The sequence below is a fragment of the Barbus barbus genome, assembly GCF_936440315.1.
Source record: "Barbus barbus genome assembly, chromosome: 11".
NCBI lineage: Eukaryota > Metazoa > Chordata > Actinopteri > Cypriniformes > Cyprinidae > Barbus > Barbus barbus.
The window spans coordinates 26,171,722-26,185,768 of record NC_136739.1 but is presented as its reverse complement, the minus strand read 5'-3'; the positions used below and the strand labels follow the sequence as shown (position 1 = coordinate 26,185,768).

The 14,047-nt window shown below is 36.4% G+C and overlaps 1 protein-coding gene across 1 annotated transcript in view; it reads right to left on the bottom strand.

Annotated features, from left to right (window-relative positions):
* The window catches only part of LOC306877443 (striated muscle preferentially expressed protein kinase-like), a gene marked incomplete at both ends in the record, with an annotated part of 83,886 nt that extends 75,645 nt beyond the window's left edge, over positions 1-8,241 (bottom strand). The window contains 1 exon segment of the mRNA XM_079429213.1: positions 7,815-8,241. Coding sequence (XP_079285339.1) covers positions 7,815-8,241 — 427 coding nt within the window.
* Between the last annotated feature and the right edge of the window lie 5,806 nt (positions 8,242-14,047).

Below are 14,047 nucleotides of genomic sequence, written 5' to 3'. Positions count from 1 at the left end.
GCTGGATTTATTTGATCTTGCTAAATAAGATTATTAACAGCAGCTAAAAAAAAAAACTTTGGATGGTGTTTTACTGCATGTCATTTCATTACAGAAAGCATGACCAGACCCTCATTCCTCTAAACATTTTGCAAGAGCATATGGAGATAAACTGATGTATTGATGAATTATTTTTGTCAAAAACAATAAAGCGACACATAGATACATACCTCTGTGAGACACATACCTCTGTGAGACATTTCTTTCTGTAGCAACATTCATTACGGCAAAACAGAATCTCAGTGTTGCCATCTTTATGTTCTTACAAGCACAAAATGAACAGGGTTAATATAAAATGTGTCACAGGGGTGCGTTTGCTCAAATAATTATTTGTTTCCTTAATTCATAAAGCACTTTACAAATATTTTATAACTCAAAGCGCTGAACAATAACGAAAAATTCACAAAATTCACAAAAACTCAACACTTAGTTCCAAAATGCAGGTCATCCGACCAGAATTTAAAGTTGGAGCAATCTGATAATATTACATATAAATACCACTATGTGTGAAAGGGATTTGAAAATACATACAAAACTACTCAAAGGACAAGAATATATTCAGCTCAGAACTGTTTATTCAATTAGCGTAAGCTTCATCGCTCCTCAGTAAATCAGGGTGTCTGGGGCAAATGTTGCGTTTTCCCCAATCTCATGAGTGTAGCATCATGGGAAAGCAATCTGTGTGAATCCATTTGATTTTAAAGCTATGCTAATTAGCAGCGTTCCATTGGAAACAGAGGGAGTGCCATGTGTGGAATCTGACTAGTGGGAATACACATGGAATGGAAAACCAACAATCTTTCCAGTCTAAAATGCTCTTCAGTTCTAACTCTGAATTCTAATGGGACGAGCTGTTTGAAGTTAAAAGGCAGATAAATGCACTCCTGTGATCAGATATTCTATACTAATGCACTAAGTTACTATGTTGTTTGAAAATCATAAGCAGCCAACAGTTAGGCCAATGAACCTCTTGATGTCTTACGGTGCTTTCACACTTGGTTCGCTTGCCAACACACATTTTTATCAAATAATACGGCATTAATAGCAGTTCACTTCCGTGATTTGGTACGATTGGATTCATATCAGCAGCGAACCGTACCGGAGTTCACTTGAACCGCACCCCAGACCACTCTTTTTAAGCAGACTCGGGTACGGTTCGTGGGTGCGCACCCGAGTTCAGAAGACAGCGTTCACATCATCCAAACAAACCGAACTCTGACGTCAACTGAACCCGGGTGTGCACCAAAAGTGCTAGTGTGAAAGCACCCTTATCCACCTTATTTTGCAGCTAAAATACTAAGCAAATGGCACCGGAAACCTAACATATTCAAGTTACAAATGGCCACGTCCACTCTCTATGGGACTATAGGACTATGGTCATGCAGAATGTGTTAAAAATAGGCATGCTAACTATTAGTGAGAATTGGTCCCTATACTGAAGTGTTACCAAAAGTCACATAGGCTAATGCATGGTCTCTTTTTGCTTAATGCTTTAGTTAATATCTAAATCTGAAGTGGAACACTAAGGTAAATAGCAAACTACTGCTAAAAACTGAGTTTTTGAATAGCAGTATCATCAGGCCACAGGCAATCACAGAAAAAATGAGTGGGTCAGTCAGGCAATCAAACAGCCTCTCATATAACATACAGTTCATATTGCAAAAGAGGCTTGATGGTTGCACTTTAATCTAACGAAAACAGCCTGGACCTACTCAGGAATTTCATGTTCCTATATAGAGATCTCTGAGGGTCAGGTGAAGCCTCATATGGCAGTGACATGTGTTTCTAAGAATGCATAATATATGCTGGTCTGCAATCTTCTCTGTTTGTCTAGTGTATCGTTTCATCACAAAGACTTAGCCCTGTATTTGTGAAGTTTGCAATAGATGTCTATAAAAATTATACTGGAAAAATATAACAAAAACCTTCCCAGCATAATTAAAATGCAGAGAACGCCTTAAAGCTTCTCACTGGCTAAACAATATCCCTTGATTTTTTTACTTTTTTTGCAATTTACAGAGACAAGTGCTGTCATAGAGACAGGTGTGATATCTATATTGCAGTTACCTCTATCAGGTACCACATTTTCTGCATACTATTCCAGAAAAAAAATATTACTTACAGCACCTTTAAACTTATTTCTTGAATCAGTGAATCGACTAACCTCAAGTCATGTTCAGCACACCACCATTGCAACAATATTCATCACTCAACTCAGAGAACAAGAGAGCACAGTATGGAAATGTATTATATATTTCGATTTGTTCCAGACAGGGAGAAAGAAACACAAAGATGACTCAATTCAAACCAAACCAAACGTGTGGTCACCCTTCAAGATCCTCAAATCTTTCTTACATCATAAACCTTGGAAAAGATGCCAGTGTGAAAAGGTGTAGACTGAAATACCGCAGGTCTTAAAAATGCAAGCAAGATGAAGAGGTCTCGAGCGAATGTGGGGTGTTTATTTCTCTGTATGGCACCCTGAAGCCCTTTCATGCTCTTTAAAACACCGGTGAGTCAGATGTTTTTATTCTGGAGCCATCTTATATGCCCAAAACCCTAGCAAAACTACTGCCTCGAAGCTGTACCAAAAGATTAGGTAAGGCAATTGTGTAAGTATTCAAATTTCAAAATCAATACACATAACTGCATGAGCATGTTTTGTTTTATCACATTATTAACAAAGCTCTGAGGTCATGCCACCTCTCTGCCATAAACCAGGATGGAATGAGATTACACAGACCGTCATTATGGCTTTAATTAGATCAAGGACAAAAGCTCAGAGATACAGTGGCATCATTTTGAGGTTTCAGGGCAAGAAAGGTCAATGAAACTCCAGCCACTTATATAAACAAAACAATTGTATGTCTACTTCACCAAATTCTTGCATATTTCATGAAGCTGTTGTTGGAACAAGTAAACAGAATGGCAAAACTGGATTTATAAAATAAAATAGAATAAAACATAATATAAGGGGATAGTTCAGCCAAAAGTGAAAATAATATTTGATAATTAATATTAATTAATTTTAACTACATTTTCCAAAGCTATTGATGAAAAAATAATTTATTAACATGAATTTATATAATTTAAGGGTTACTTGACCTCTAAATGAAACGTTTGTCATGAATCACTTACCCCCATGTCGTTCCAAACCCGTAAAAGCTTTGTTCGTCTTCGGAAAACAATTTAAGATATTTTGGATGAAAACCGGGAGGCTTGTGACTGCCCCATTGACTGCCAAGTAAATAACACTGTCAAGGCCCAGAAAAGTATGAAAGACATCGTCAAAATAGTCCATCTGCCATCAGTGGTTCAACCGTAACATTATGAAGCTAAGAGAATATTTTTTGGTATACAAAGAAAACAATTTTTTCAACAATCCGTCTCCTCCGCGTCACCGTAGCGCCAATTTGGAGAGTATCCTCTGGACGCAAACTCGCTGCTGCTACGGTGACGCGGAGGAAACCTAAGCACAATGTAAATGAGATGCTTTTAAGAAAATTAAAATCAGTGGATCATCGTTAAGTGTTGATGCAAACGCAGTTAAAAAGAAAGGATAACTGTCTCAAAGTGCAGAGGAAATGGGCTTTCTAGCGATGCAGAATGTCGCCAATAGCAGATTGGAAAAGCAATAACGTTTCAGTGCAGCCTGAGGGATGCTTCAACTCATCAGAATCAGTACAAAAAACAGAATAAATGCATATTAACTCAAGTTTATTCCAATGCACTGAATTAGTCTTTTTGCATTCAGTATTGATTCATATCCACCTACGAGCAATGCAACAACACAACCTCTCAGCTAGACAAAGAAAAGCTGTTGATAGGCAGAAAATTAATGACAGAGGGTGGCACATCTGTGTGCTTTGTTAGAGAGAGCGACAAACTGTACCTCATCATGTGTGTGCGCATGTACGATTTTGAGTGTGATTGTGCATAGATGCCCTTTTATATCAAATCAACTTCTGAGGACTGTTATTACTTTCCCTCCATCATCCTCTTTGCAAATAGTGAAATTACATTTTACCTACCACAAAAGAACTGATGACAAATTAATAACTTTGTCACTCTGCGAGGGTCCATTAGCAAAACAAGAGAAATCCTTTGAAATCCATGCAATTTATCAGGGATTATAATTTCCATTTGGATTCAAATATAAATGATGTTTGAGACCTTTCATTAAACACTCCACTGAGCATTTGTGTGGACATTTTGGCCTCTGGGGCCATTGTAAAGTTGTGCGTAGCCAACAGAATGCTCTCCTTTCAATGCAATTATTGCTAAGTGTGTGGGCTGAAGCCAAAACCCACAACTTGCTTCATCCCCAAATGCGAACGCAAACGTTTTGAGACTTTCTTTACTTTGCATTGAGAAAACAACTATTTTAAAAGCAAAAAGAACTATCCATGTCATGTACATTCATTAACACACAAGATTTTCAACTGCCATTTTTAAGCTAATGACCTTGAGAAGCACTTGAAAGAAAGCTATACGTTTCACATAAAAACCAACAGTAAAGACTCCAAGTAAAGAGAAAATAAAGGCTATGTAAGCAACTCTTTTAAACAAGATCTTTTTCTCTACATCCAGATGTACTTTTCTCTCTGTACATCATTTCCATACTGGTTTTTCCACCCCAGCAGTTTGAAACATCCATATTAGAAAAAGCACTCCGTAATGCACAGAGCAATTACAGGTGAAATGTTCCCTGAAGAGACAGAGACAGCAGGCACTTTGCGAGATAACTATTCACTGAGGATGAATATAAGTACTCTCGATTTGAGTGTCAGCTGAAGGAGACCAGAAATATACATTGCTGTTTCATGTTTACCGATTTAACAGCTAAGGGTGGGTTGCAACAGTTTACACCACAAAGGGGTTTGTTTATCCAGGTTTTATTTTAATTCAAGCCGTGTTGCACCACTTAAATTTGAACATGGCTTAACAAATCAGTCATTAAACCTTCAACCTGTGATTAAATCAGATTGTCTGCCATGATTGATTCACCATAAATGGAAGTATGGTTCCTTGTTACTTCCTTTTTTAGTGACAGCTTTGCAAGATGTACTAGTATGTTGTAAAGGGATTTTTAAAGAAAATAATCCTACTGTTGCAACATTCATTGAGATCAAAAGACATGCAACTAAATCTCTAACTGAAATTCAGAGGTTATATTAATGAATGCACATGACTAAAGCTACACTATAGGTTTAATGATGGTTGAAGTGCAAACAAGTAAATGTACCATAAATCTTAGTCCTTATTAGTGCAACCCACTGTGAAATACTTGTTTGCTATGTTTAAACATGATGGTCACCAGCCAAAGTCAGCCTAGTGTCTTGCCTCACAATCTAAATCGGTAATGATTCTCAGACAGCACCGACTATTTCAAAGCAGGCTATTTTTACCATTCATGCAATGACAGTATTTTACAGTTGTAAACCATGCAAAAACATACTCTCCCCCTCATTCAGACTGACTCTAATTGAATAAGGTCTAGGTAAAACTCATGTGCTGAAGGCCTATATATAGCTGTGATGTCTTCCTGTGTAACCGGAGAATGAGTGGCCTATTAACATCACAAAAATGTGAAGCCTGGCACATTCCACTGTCAGAAATAACCAGAGGGGTAGAGATGGTCCTTCAGGCCAAGAAGACAAGAGAGACATTGAAAGATAAAGAAGTGGGGGGGGAAAGTGTAATAAATGCAGAAATAAAAACAGAGAAAAAGTAGAGATACATAGACTGGGAATGGTCAGAATGACAAAGTAAAACAAAACAATAGAGACTCCAGAAAGATCAAAAGGAAAGAAAAGGGAGGGTAACAATGGGTAGGAAAAGGCAGAAAAAATACACTGTAAAAGCAAAAGAGAAAGACATGGCATTTAGCTGAGTGACAAGACAGGTGTAAACACCACAAGTTGTCCAGAGGATTGACACGTGCATCATGACTACAGACGTCATTGACACATACTCTAGATCAGTGGGTCTTAACTGGTTTTGCATCTGGACATAACATTTTTTAGATATACAAAAATGTTAAGAAAAATGCACTAAAAACCAAATTTCAAAATATGAATATTACAGCCTACAGTCAACAAAATAAATTAGCATGACATAGGCTTAAAAAAAATATTGTACTATAAATGCACTAAAAGACAGCAATTTATTTTGCTATCACAATAACATGGTTATCTTTTATTAGATTGCGACCTATTGAGAACAACCACTGCCTCAGCACAGTTTTCAACCTTTGAAAGTAGTCCAGGCACTACAAAAACTAAACTGTACAGTGAGATGTAATAAAACCCAAAAGAACGTCTTTAAATGTCTATCATTAACATTGAATGCAATAAACACCATACAACAATTTTTCATTTAAAGAGAATGCTGCAAGTACAGTAGAGGTGAAAGTTTGACCTGGCTACATACAGCACCTACACTATTTCTCTTGATGGAGTGCAAATGATGAACCCAAATCCAATGTGAGTCATAAAAGGCGCTTGCATTGCTGACACGTTGGCGATGAATGTTAGTGGCGACCATAACACTGTCAGAATGATGTGCTCTGATGTGGCCAGTTCAGCACTGTGACTATGAAGGACAACAAGGATACAAAGCCAAACCATCTGAAGCTGGACGCCATCACCTCTCTCTGAACAACTAAAATAATATACCACATTCCCTTCTGACATAATTACAACTGAAGTATGAAGATACAATTCACTATTATTTTCTAGGGTTAAGTGATTTACTGAAAATTCAAGATATATGTGTGATGATTTTGTTGGTTAGATCAAATTAAGCATCATTACAAATATCGCAACTGTTGAGTGTTTCTTGTATATAAATAAAACACCAATTTATATGCCAATTACATTAATGAAGTTTAAATCGAAGACAATAACACATTTATAACCTGGGTCTAAACACTGTCGACCAATGTTGTAATATTGGTTCTGATGTGTTTTATTTATATCCCTTGGATATGAATCAATCTTCCCATTTTAAAGCAAAAACTTAAACATCAAAATAATGAACATTGTTGCAAGGCTGAAAAATATTGCAATAACTTTTAGCTATATTGCCCAGCCCTATTGTTCGCACATTCCTTGTAAAGACATATTGTTTCTCTGGGAATCTTTGTACATTACTACTGAGGCACATTTTAGACTGTAAAAGAAAACAATATCTGCTACATTTCTGCCCAAAGGTAATTGCAAAGAGCACATGAAACCTCCTCTTCAGTCCTAGGTTAGTAAGAAGGCGAAATGCTTATTTAAAACCTTCAGAGGAGAAGACGAAGCACCCTGACTTGGGGGGCGGTAATTTCACAGCTCCACTTTGGGACGGGTGAGCAGTTTGTCTCAGCCCATCAGCTGCCCCCATCATTCCACCCTCGCCCACCAAACACGTCCTTGAGGTAACTGCCACAATGGAACCCCAACCAAACAAAGTGACTGAAGGAGGAGGGGTGGCTACTTCACTTTATTTTCTGGAATTGGATTAGCCACCATTTTGTGAGACACATCAGAGAGATGTGTTACTCCTTTAGCAAATTATCACATATCATATTTTAGTGCTTGAGAATGTCTACCTTCCACCTTTTTCTCTGAAGCCTAAACTCGATAATTAGCTACATAAGCTTGATAATCGGGCTCAATGTTCTTATGTTGGGGACCTTATGTTCCAGTCAGTTCTACAAGGCTGTACGTAATCGGAGTTCTCAAAATGAAACATTAGTGTTACATTAACATAGCTACATTCATATTTACCTTCACCCAAATCCAAAACGGCAAGGACAGCGCTGCTTCTGGCCTCTCCAAGATGGTTGGTGGCGATGCAGGTATAGAGGCCAGCATCACTGGATTTGCAGTCCCTGATCCACAGGCCTCCGTATTCCTGGTTATCCATGTTGAGCAGGTCATCATTGTGGTACCAGTAGAGGGTAGGTTGTGGGTCTCCAGCCACAGCCACTTTTAGGCGGATATCACAGCCGGTACCCACCGCAGCGTTCCTCATCTTTCGGATGAATACTGGAGGAGTTGGGGTTGGGTAGACAGAAGCAGCAGGGTCTGGTACTACCTGAACTGAACTAACTTTCGCCCGTTTTGATGGTATCCTGGGACTTGGAGGAGCCATTCCTCCTGCTTCTTCATCAGCACCCTTCTTCAGGGTCATCTGAACCTCAGCTTTCCTCATGATCCAGTGGAGAGCTTCTTTACGGACTGCTACACGTTACTAAACCGATTGAAGCTACAAATTACATCAAGTATCTCTAATGCACAATAAACTGTCCAAAAATAAAATAGCTTTTCATAATTTGGAGTTTTGATATGGTGAACATATTCCAAACATTCAAGCAGACATCATCAAATGCAAGACTACACTCCAGGTTATTAACAGCAGTTAAATGCAATACTTACTTATAATATGACTTCTTAGAAAAGTGGAAATCTCTACGTGCATTAACAGAAGACCTTCTGAAAGGCCTTCAGGCACGTAGAAACGTCAAAAAAAAAAAAATTGTAGAAATTTCCCATAGGTTTTCTGCATTATTAATGTTTTGGAATATGTTTCTCACATCCTTGAGATGTCCAATTAGAGAAGCTGGAAAAAAATGTTTAATCTTTCTCCAATTAGGCGAATGAAGCTTGCGCCTATACTCCTGGCTGGATGGTATTTTTAGAGCGAGTCCCTGAGGATCACATTGCATTAGCAGCTACCCCTGTTGCCTTTTGGAAGATTTGGCCTCAGCTTTTCACCCTCAGATTCAGGTCCCCCAGTTCTTCGAGATCTAAGGGAAACAAATGACTGCTGGATCCTTTAGGTGATTACTCAATTGCAGGATTTCCAATGGGTTTCCAACTCTGTGCCTGCGGTGCCCAGACTTTTGTCCCCTTGCCCTCCAAGTTAAGCGGTCTTACTCATGATAGCCCCCTCCCTCCACTCACATGTCCCCCCGGGAAGGTGACAGACAAGTCCCACTGAGTCATCAAGGAACAGCTGTACCCTGTTAGGTCAAATTTTTTGGACAGCCCGGATGCCTTGGCCCAGCCCCTCATCATCTCCCCTAGCACTCACAGCCAATCACAAGCTTCGACATCATCACTACCATCAGTTTCAGTCTTGGCAGTGGGATTTTTTTTTTTATTCTCTCAGAAAATAACATGATTCAGCACTCAAGCCTTATAAGTATTAATATAATTTTTCAAACAACCTTCAGGACAAAATGTATTGATATTTGATTATCTCATCAGCGATGGAAATAGTTATGAGGATTAAAGAACTAAATACAATCAATGCAACGATTCCAAAGACCACCATGAGAACCAAACAAAAGACTCTAAAAACAACAGCTGCTTTATAACATAGATTGCCATCTGCTGGACACTATGTACAAGCAAGCTGTTTTATGGCTCTAGATTATGAAGACAACATACAACATTCATTAACTGTAGTGGTCTACTACTTCAATGGCAGTGTTAGTAACAACATCTAGAGATGTAGAATAATGCTGAACTTTTAAGTTATTTTACACACACACACACACACATACATACATACATATATATATATATATATATATATATGCACACATAAATAAAAACTTTATAAATTACCATTTTATATCTATATTACAACTATATTGTATATTATATACACAATTGCTAGTGTTAAACACTACATTTATTCAAATATAAATCATAAATCACTCATATATAAAATTTCAGCATTATTCATTCAGCATAGCGTTTAAATAAGTAGCAAATTAATAATAACGCAAATTAATAAAAAAACACATATTTAAACTAATTTCACCTATTTATTAATTTATTACTTAAATACACTAAATAGAAAACATAAAAAATGTTGTTCATTCAGCAGCAGTTAGCTGCCTATGCAATTAATTCAAAAAGGTCAAACACTGACTGATCAATCAGCATGGATGATATATTATTCTATCACTAATTAATTAAATGTGTAAGTAAACATCAAGTTCATAACTCAAAATAATATTGTATCCAATGATACAATATAATGCATGCATCAGGGCTTTTTATACAGATTTGTATCAAATGTACAATATGACAATTTTCACAGCTTTGTGAATGTTTTACCTCTGATACGTTTAACACCAGCAGAGTGTTCACAAACCGCCAACCCTCTGGTACATTCAACAGATGACTGATGTTCATTTTCCCTACTTGAAAATGAGATCAGAAACAAGTAAAAGGATTTCAGAGGGCTGAATTTCATGCTAAGCATGTGCCTTCTCCTTGGAACCCCCTTTGAAAGGAAAATCCTCTCTGCAGTTTGTCCTGCAGGACCCAGTTGTCATAGAAACAGCATCGCTCTCTGGACTGCTGAATTGAGAGCAAATGTGTGGATGGTGCACAGGTCTCTGAGTGAGTGGGAGGGAACAGGGGAGGCAAATACAACACTTTACTATTCTAACACAATAGGGGAGATAGCAGATGTTTCAGCTGGACACTGTTTCAGGGGCTGAAATGATTGGAAAAGGTGTGGATGAATGACAGGCATGGTGACACTGGTGACAAGAATGATGACGTTCATGGACAACAATGAATAGAAGAGTTACACTTACGTGTGGTCGAGTCTCACTTAAAGCTGGAAGGAGAGCACTGTGATGCCGTGATGAGTGGAGTGTCTGGTGTGCGTGTAAAACATCGCCCCCTGATGGTTGAAACCATACCCCTCATGATTAGGGTGTTTCCTCAGTGATGTCACTGAGGATAGAAGCTACCAACTAATATTCAGCTCAAATAAACCAGCAATTAGATCTATCGATTCCCAAAACAAGTCAAACAATGACCAAATATAAGCCAACTTCATTTTAGGTAGAAGAACTCAAAAGTTCCCTAAAATGTGTGATGTGATGATAATATGGTCAGCAGTATCAGGATTCAAAACATCATATATGATTATTATAGTTAACTTAAACTAAAACCTTTATCTGTTACTTGAAATAAAATAAACTTTAACCAAAATCAAATATAATATAGAAAATCTTTTTATTTCAACATTTTATTTTTCATTTTAATTTAGTTGAACTTGGTGTTCCAAAATAATTAAAACAGAAAAAAAAAAAAAAAAAAATATATATATATATATATATTTTATTGCAAATATAAAAATTATTTTTTTTCATTACAATAACACAACAAAACTATTAAAACTATAAAATTTAAATTAAAACAGAAAATTTAAAAATAAAAATATAACATTTAGCAAACAATAATAGTTATAACAAAATATAAGCCATTCTTTAATATTTTACAGATAAATATCAAATGTACTGAAAATATGATACTCACAATATGAGTTATAGTGTATATAAATCTTGTAGTTATTTACAGCTCTAAAATACTTCATCTAACACTTAGTCTCTATTAAATGATTTTTAAAAACTAATCACTCATATTAACATTTTTATATATATGATTTAGGGGGAGTTAAAAACCCTTAATTCTTTCACATTTAAAGGGAAAGTTAACCCAAACATAAGAATTCTTTCATCATTTGATTTACTCACCCTCATTTTGTTCCAAAGCTGTATGACTTTCAATTTTCTGCGGAATACAAAAATAAAGAAATTTTGACAGATCACATCAGTGTACAGAAACATTCAGAAACATTGCCATAACCTAGCAGCTTTATGGTCATTATAAAATAAGATAGTATTTTTGAACTTCCCTTCAGAAAAATAAAAATAATTTTATATTTATAAATTTGAAGTTAATCAACAACTAACATTGTGCTAGGAGGTCTTTCTCCAAAAAGAATTGTGATTTGTATCACATAATAAAGTCAAATTCTGGTAAAAACTCAAATAAAACTGTAACGTCAGTTAAGACTCAAACTAGAGAAGCAAAAATAATAGCTTTGACACATTTAACCAATAGACAAATTTGTAAGATAAAAATCAGCATTCATTATCAAAGGCAACTATTTATTTGGTTTTACAACAGGCTATATAATCTGAGTTCACGGCTTGTGACTGCTTTTCGTTTTGGTTGCCTTATTGTACGGTGGCCGAGAAGTGCAAAACAAATCACGATTCTGAAAACAAAATAACAAATTACAAATGCAAATCTAAAAAACAAAATAACAATTCAGAAAACAGTCAGCGGTGAGTAATCTATTCCCAAACCAATGGCGCTGTCTCAAACTATACCTACCTCTTCCGGATTGTCTGATTTGTTGTTGTGTTTTCTGAATTTTTTTGTTTTTTAGATTTGCATTTGCGTTAACAGAACAGAATTGTTTTGCACTTCTCGCCCACCGTATTATTGACTATGTAAGCCCTGCATTACTCATATTATGGTGTGCATACAGTATCACCATCAAGGCCATTTAGGAGAGTGCAGGTTTATGCCTTGAAAGTGTTTTCAAAGCAAAATAGCACTTCATGTTGAGCACATAATGAATGTAAAATGCCCTTACGACTAGAAAGACATCTTGTCTCATACCATAAGCATTTGTGCCTGTGTGTGTGCTGTGTAAAGATTACTGAGATGCACATCTAAACCCTGGCTTATAAAAAGCCATTCACAGGTTCTTCAGCAAGCATTATAAATACCACTTGGATACAGGCAGTTAACAGCTATATGTAGTCCTGACTCCTCCTGAATAAGGAAAACTGTACAGTGTTGCATGGTTAAAAATGTTAGTACACCTTTAAATAGATATTACATAGTACAAAGCAATGGAATATTACATTTCCAATTAATAGCCTGTATCTTTCATCCTACTTGTATGACAGGTAACGTTATGTATTTATTTTTTGACTAAGTTTTGTGCATTCATACAAATTATGTACATTAGCTAATTTACATTTAAACATATCAGACCTTTTTACCTGTACCATTTTTTACCTAAACGTATGTTAAAGGTAAAATACTTTTAAGTATCATTCGGTTACATGTCTTTTCATTGTGGCGTTTTTTGTTACAGGTGAGCAGTGACGCGAGACCAAGCTTCAATAGCTTCCTCGTTGCAAGTGAACCCATATTTAACGTAATGTAGATAAGATTTTTCTTTACCTTGTTAAGATTTGTTGAACGTTTTCAAGGATGAAGAAATAACAAATTTTCGTTCCATTTTGGCGTTAGAATAACTTAGTTTTGTTTGATAGGACGCAAGGCCTTTGATATCGACTCATTCTGGCGAATCGATTCGTTCTATTCGGTCTTCGCTCTCATATGTTGCGTAGGAAATTATGATTCATATCGGTGAATCGGTTCCTCGTACTCGGTTCTCTTTTTCATGTAGCGCTGGGAAGTACGATTCATTCTAGAGAATCATTTTCTGGCGGTTCGTGAAAATTAACAGATTTTTAAAAAAATAAAAAAATAAAAACTCACAGATTTGAGTCCTAGAACGGCTTGTGCTAAACAAACACTTTTTTTGTAGCGGAATATTTAATTAAAGCTGTTGTTAATAACTTGTATACTGCATTTTGATGCAGTCAGTCATTCTGAAAATACGAGACAGATTAGATTAATATTTAGATATTAAAATAACTACTGAAAGCTACTTTTTGTAAGTATTTTGTAAAGTTCACACGCCCTTGCTGGAGGTAATAGGTAGGCACGTGCAGAAGGGGTTGGGGGGGCGGGGGCTTTGGGGGCTCGAGCCCCTGCTCTTTTTCAAAATTATTCAAAAGTGCCCCTCTCGGACAAATAGCAATGATATTGTGGTCAATAAAACAAAATGCATAACCCTATGGGTCGACGGAAGGAAAAAATAAACCAAACAATATTTGTAAAAATTTTCATCAATAATCAAAGCTAGTGTGTCGATTTAATTAAAAATCCACATATCGTATATTTTAGAATATTACATAATTCATCAACACCAATGTATGCTAAATGACTACAAAAACACTGCACAAAACCGTGCAGCAATAATGGTAATCAGTAGGCTATTTTATATTTATGTATGATACAGGCTACAACGTTTACTATATGATGAAACTATCATA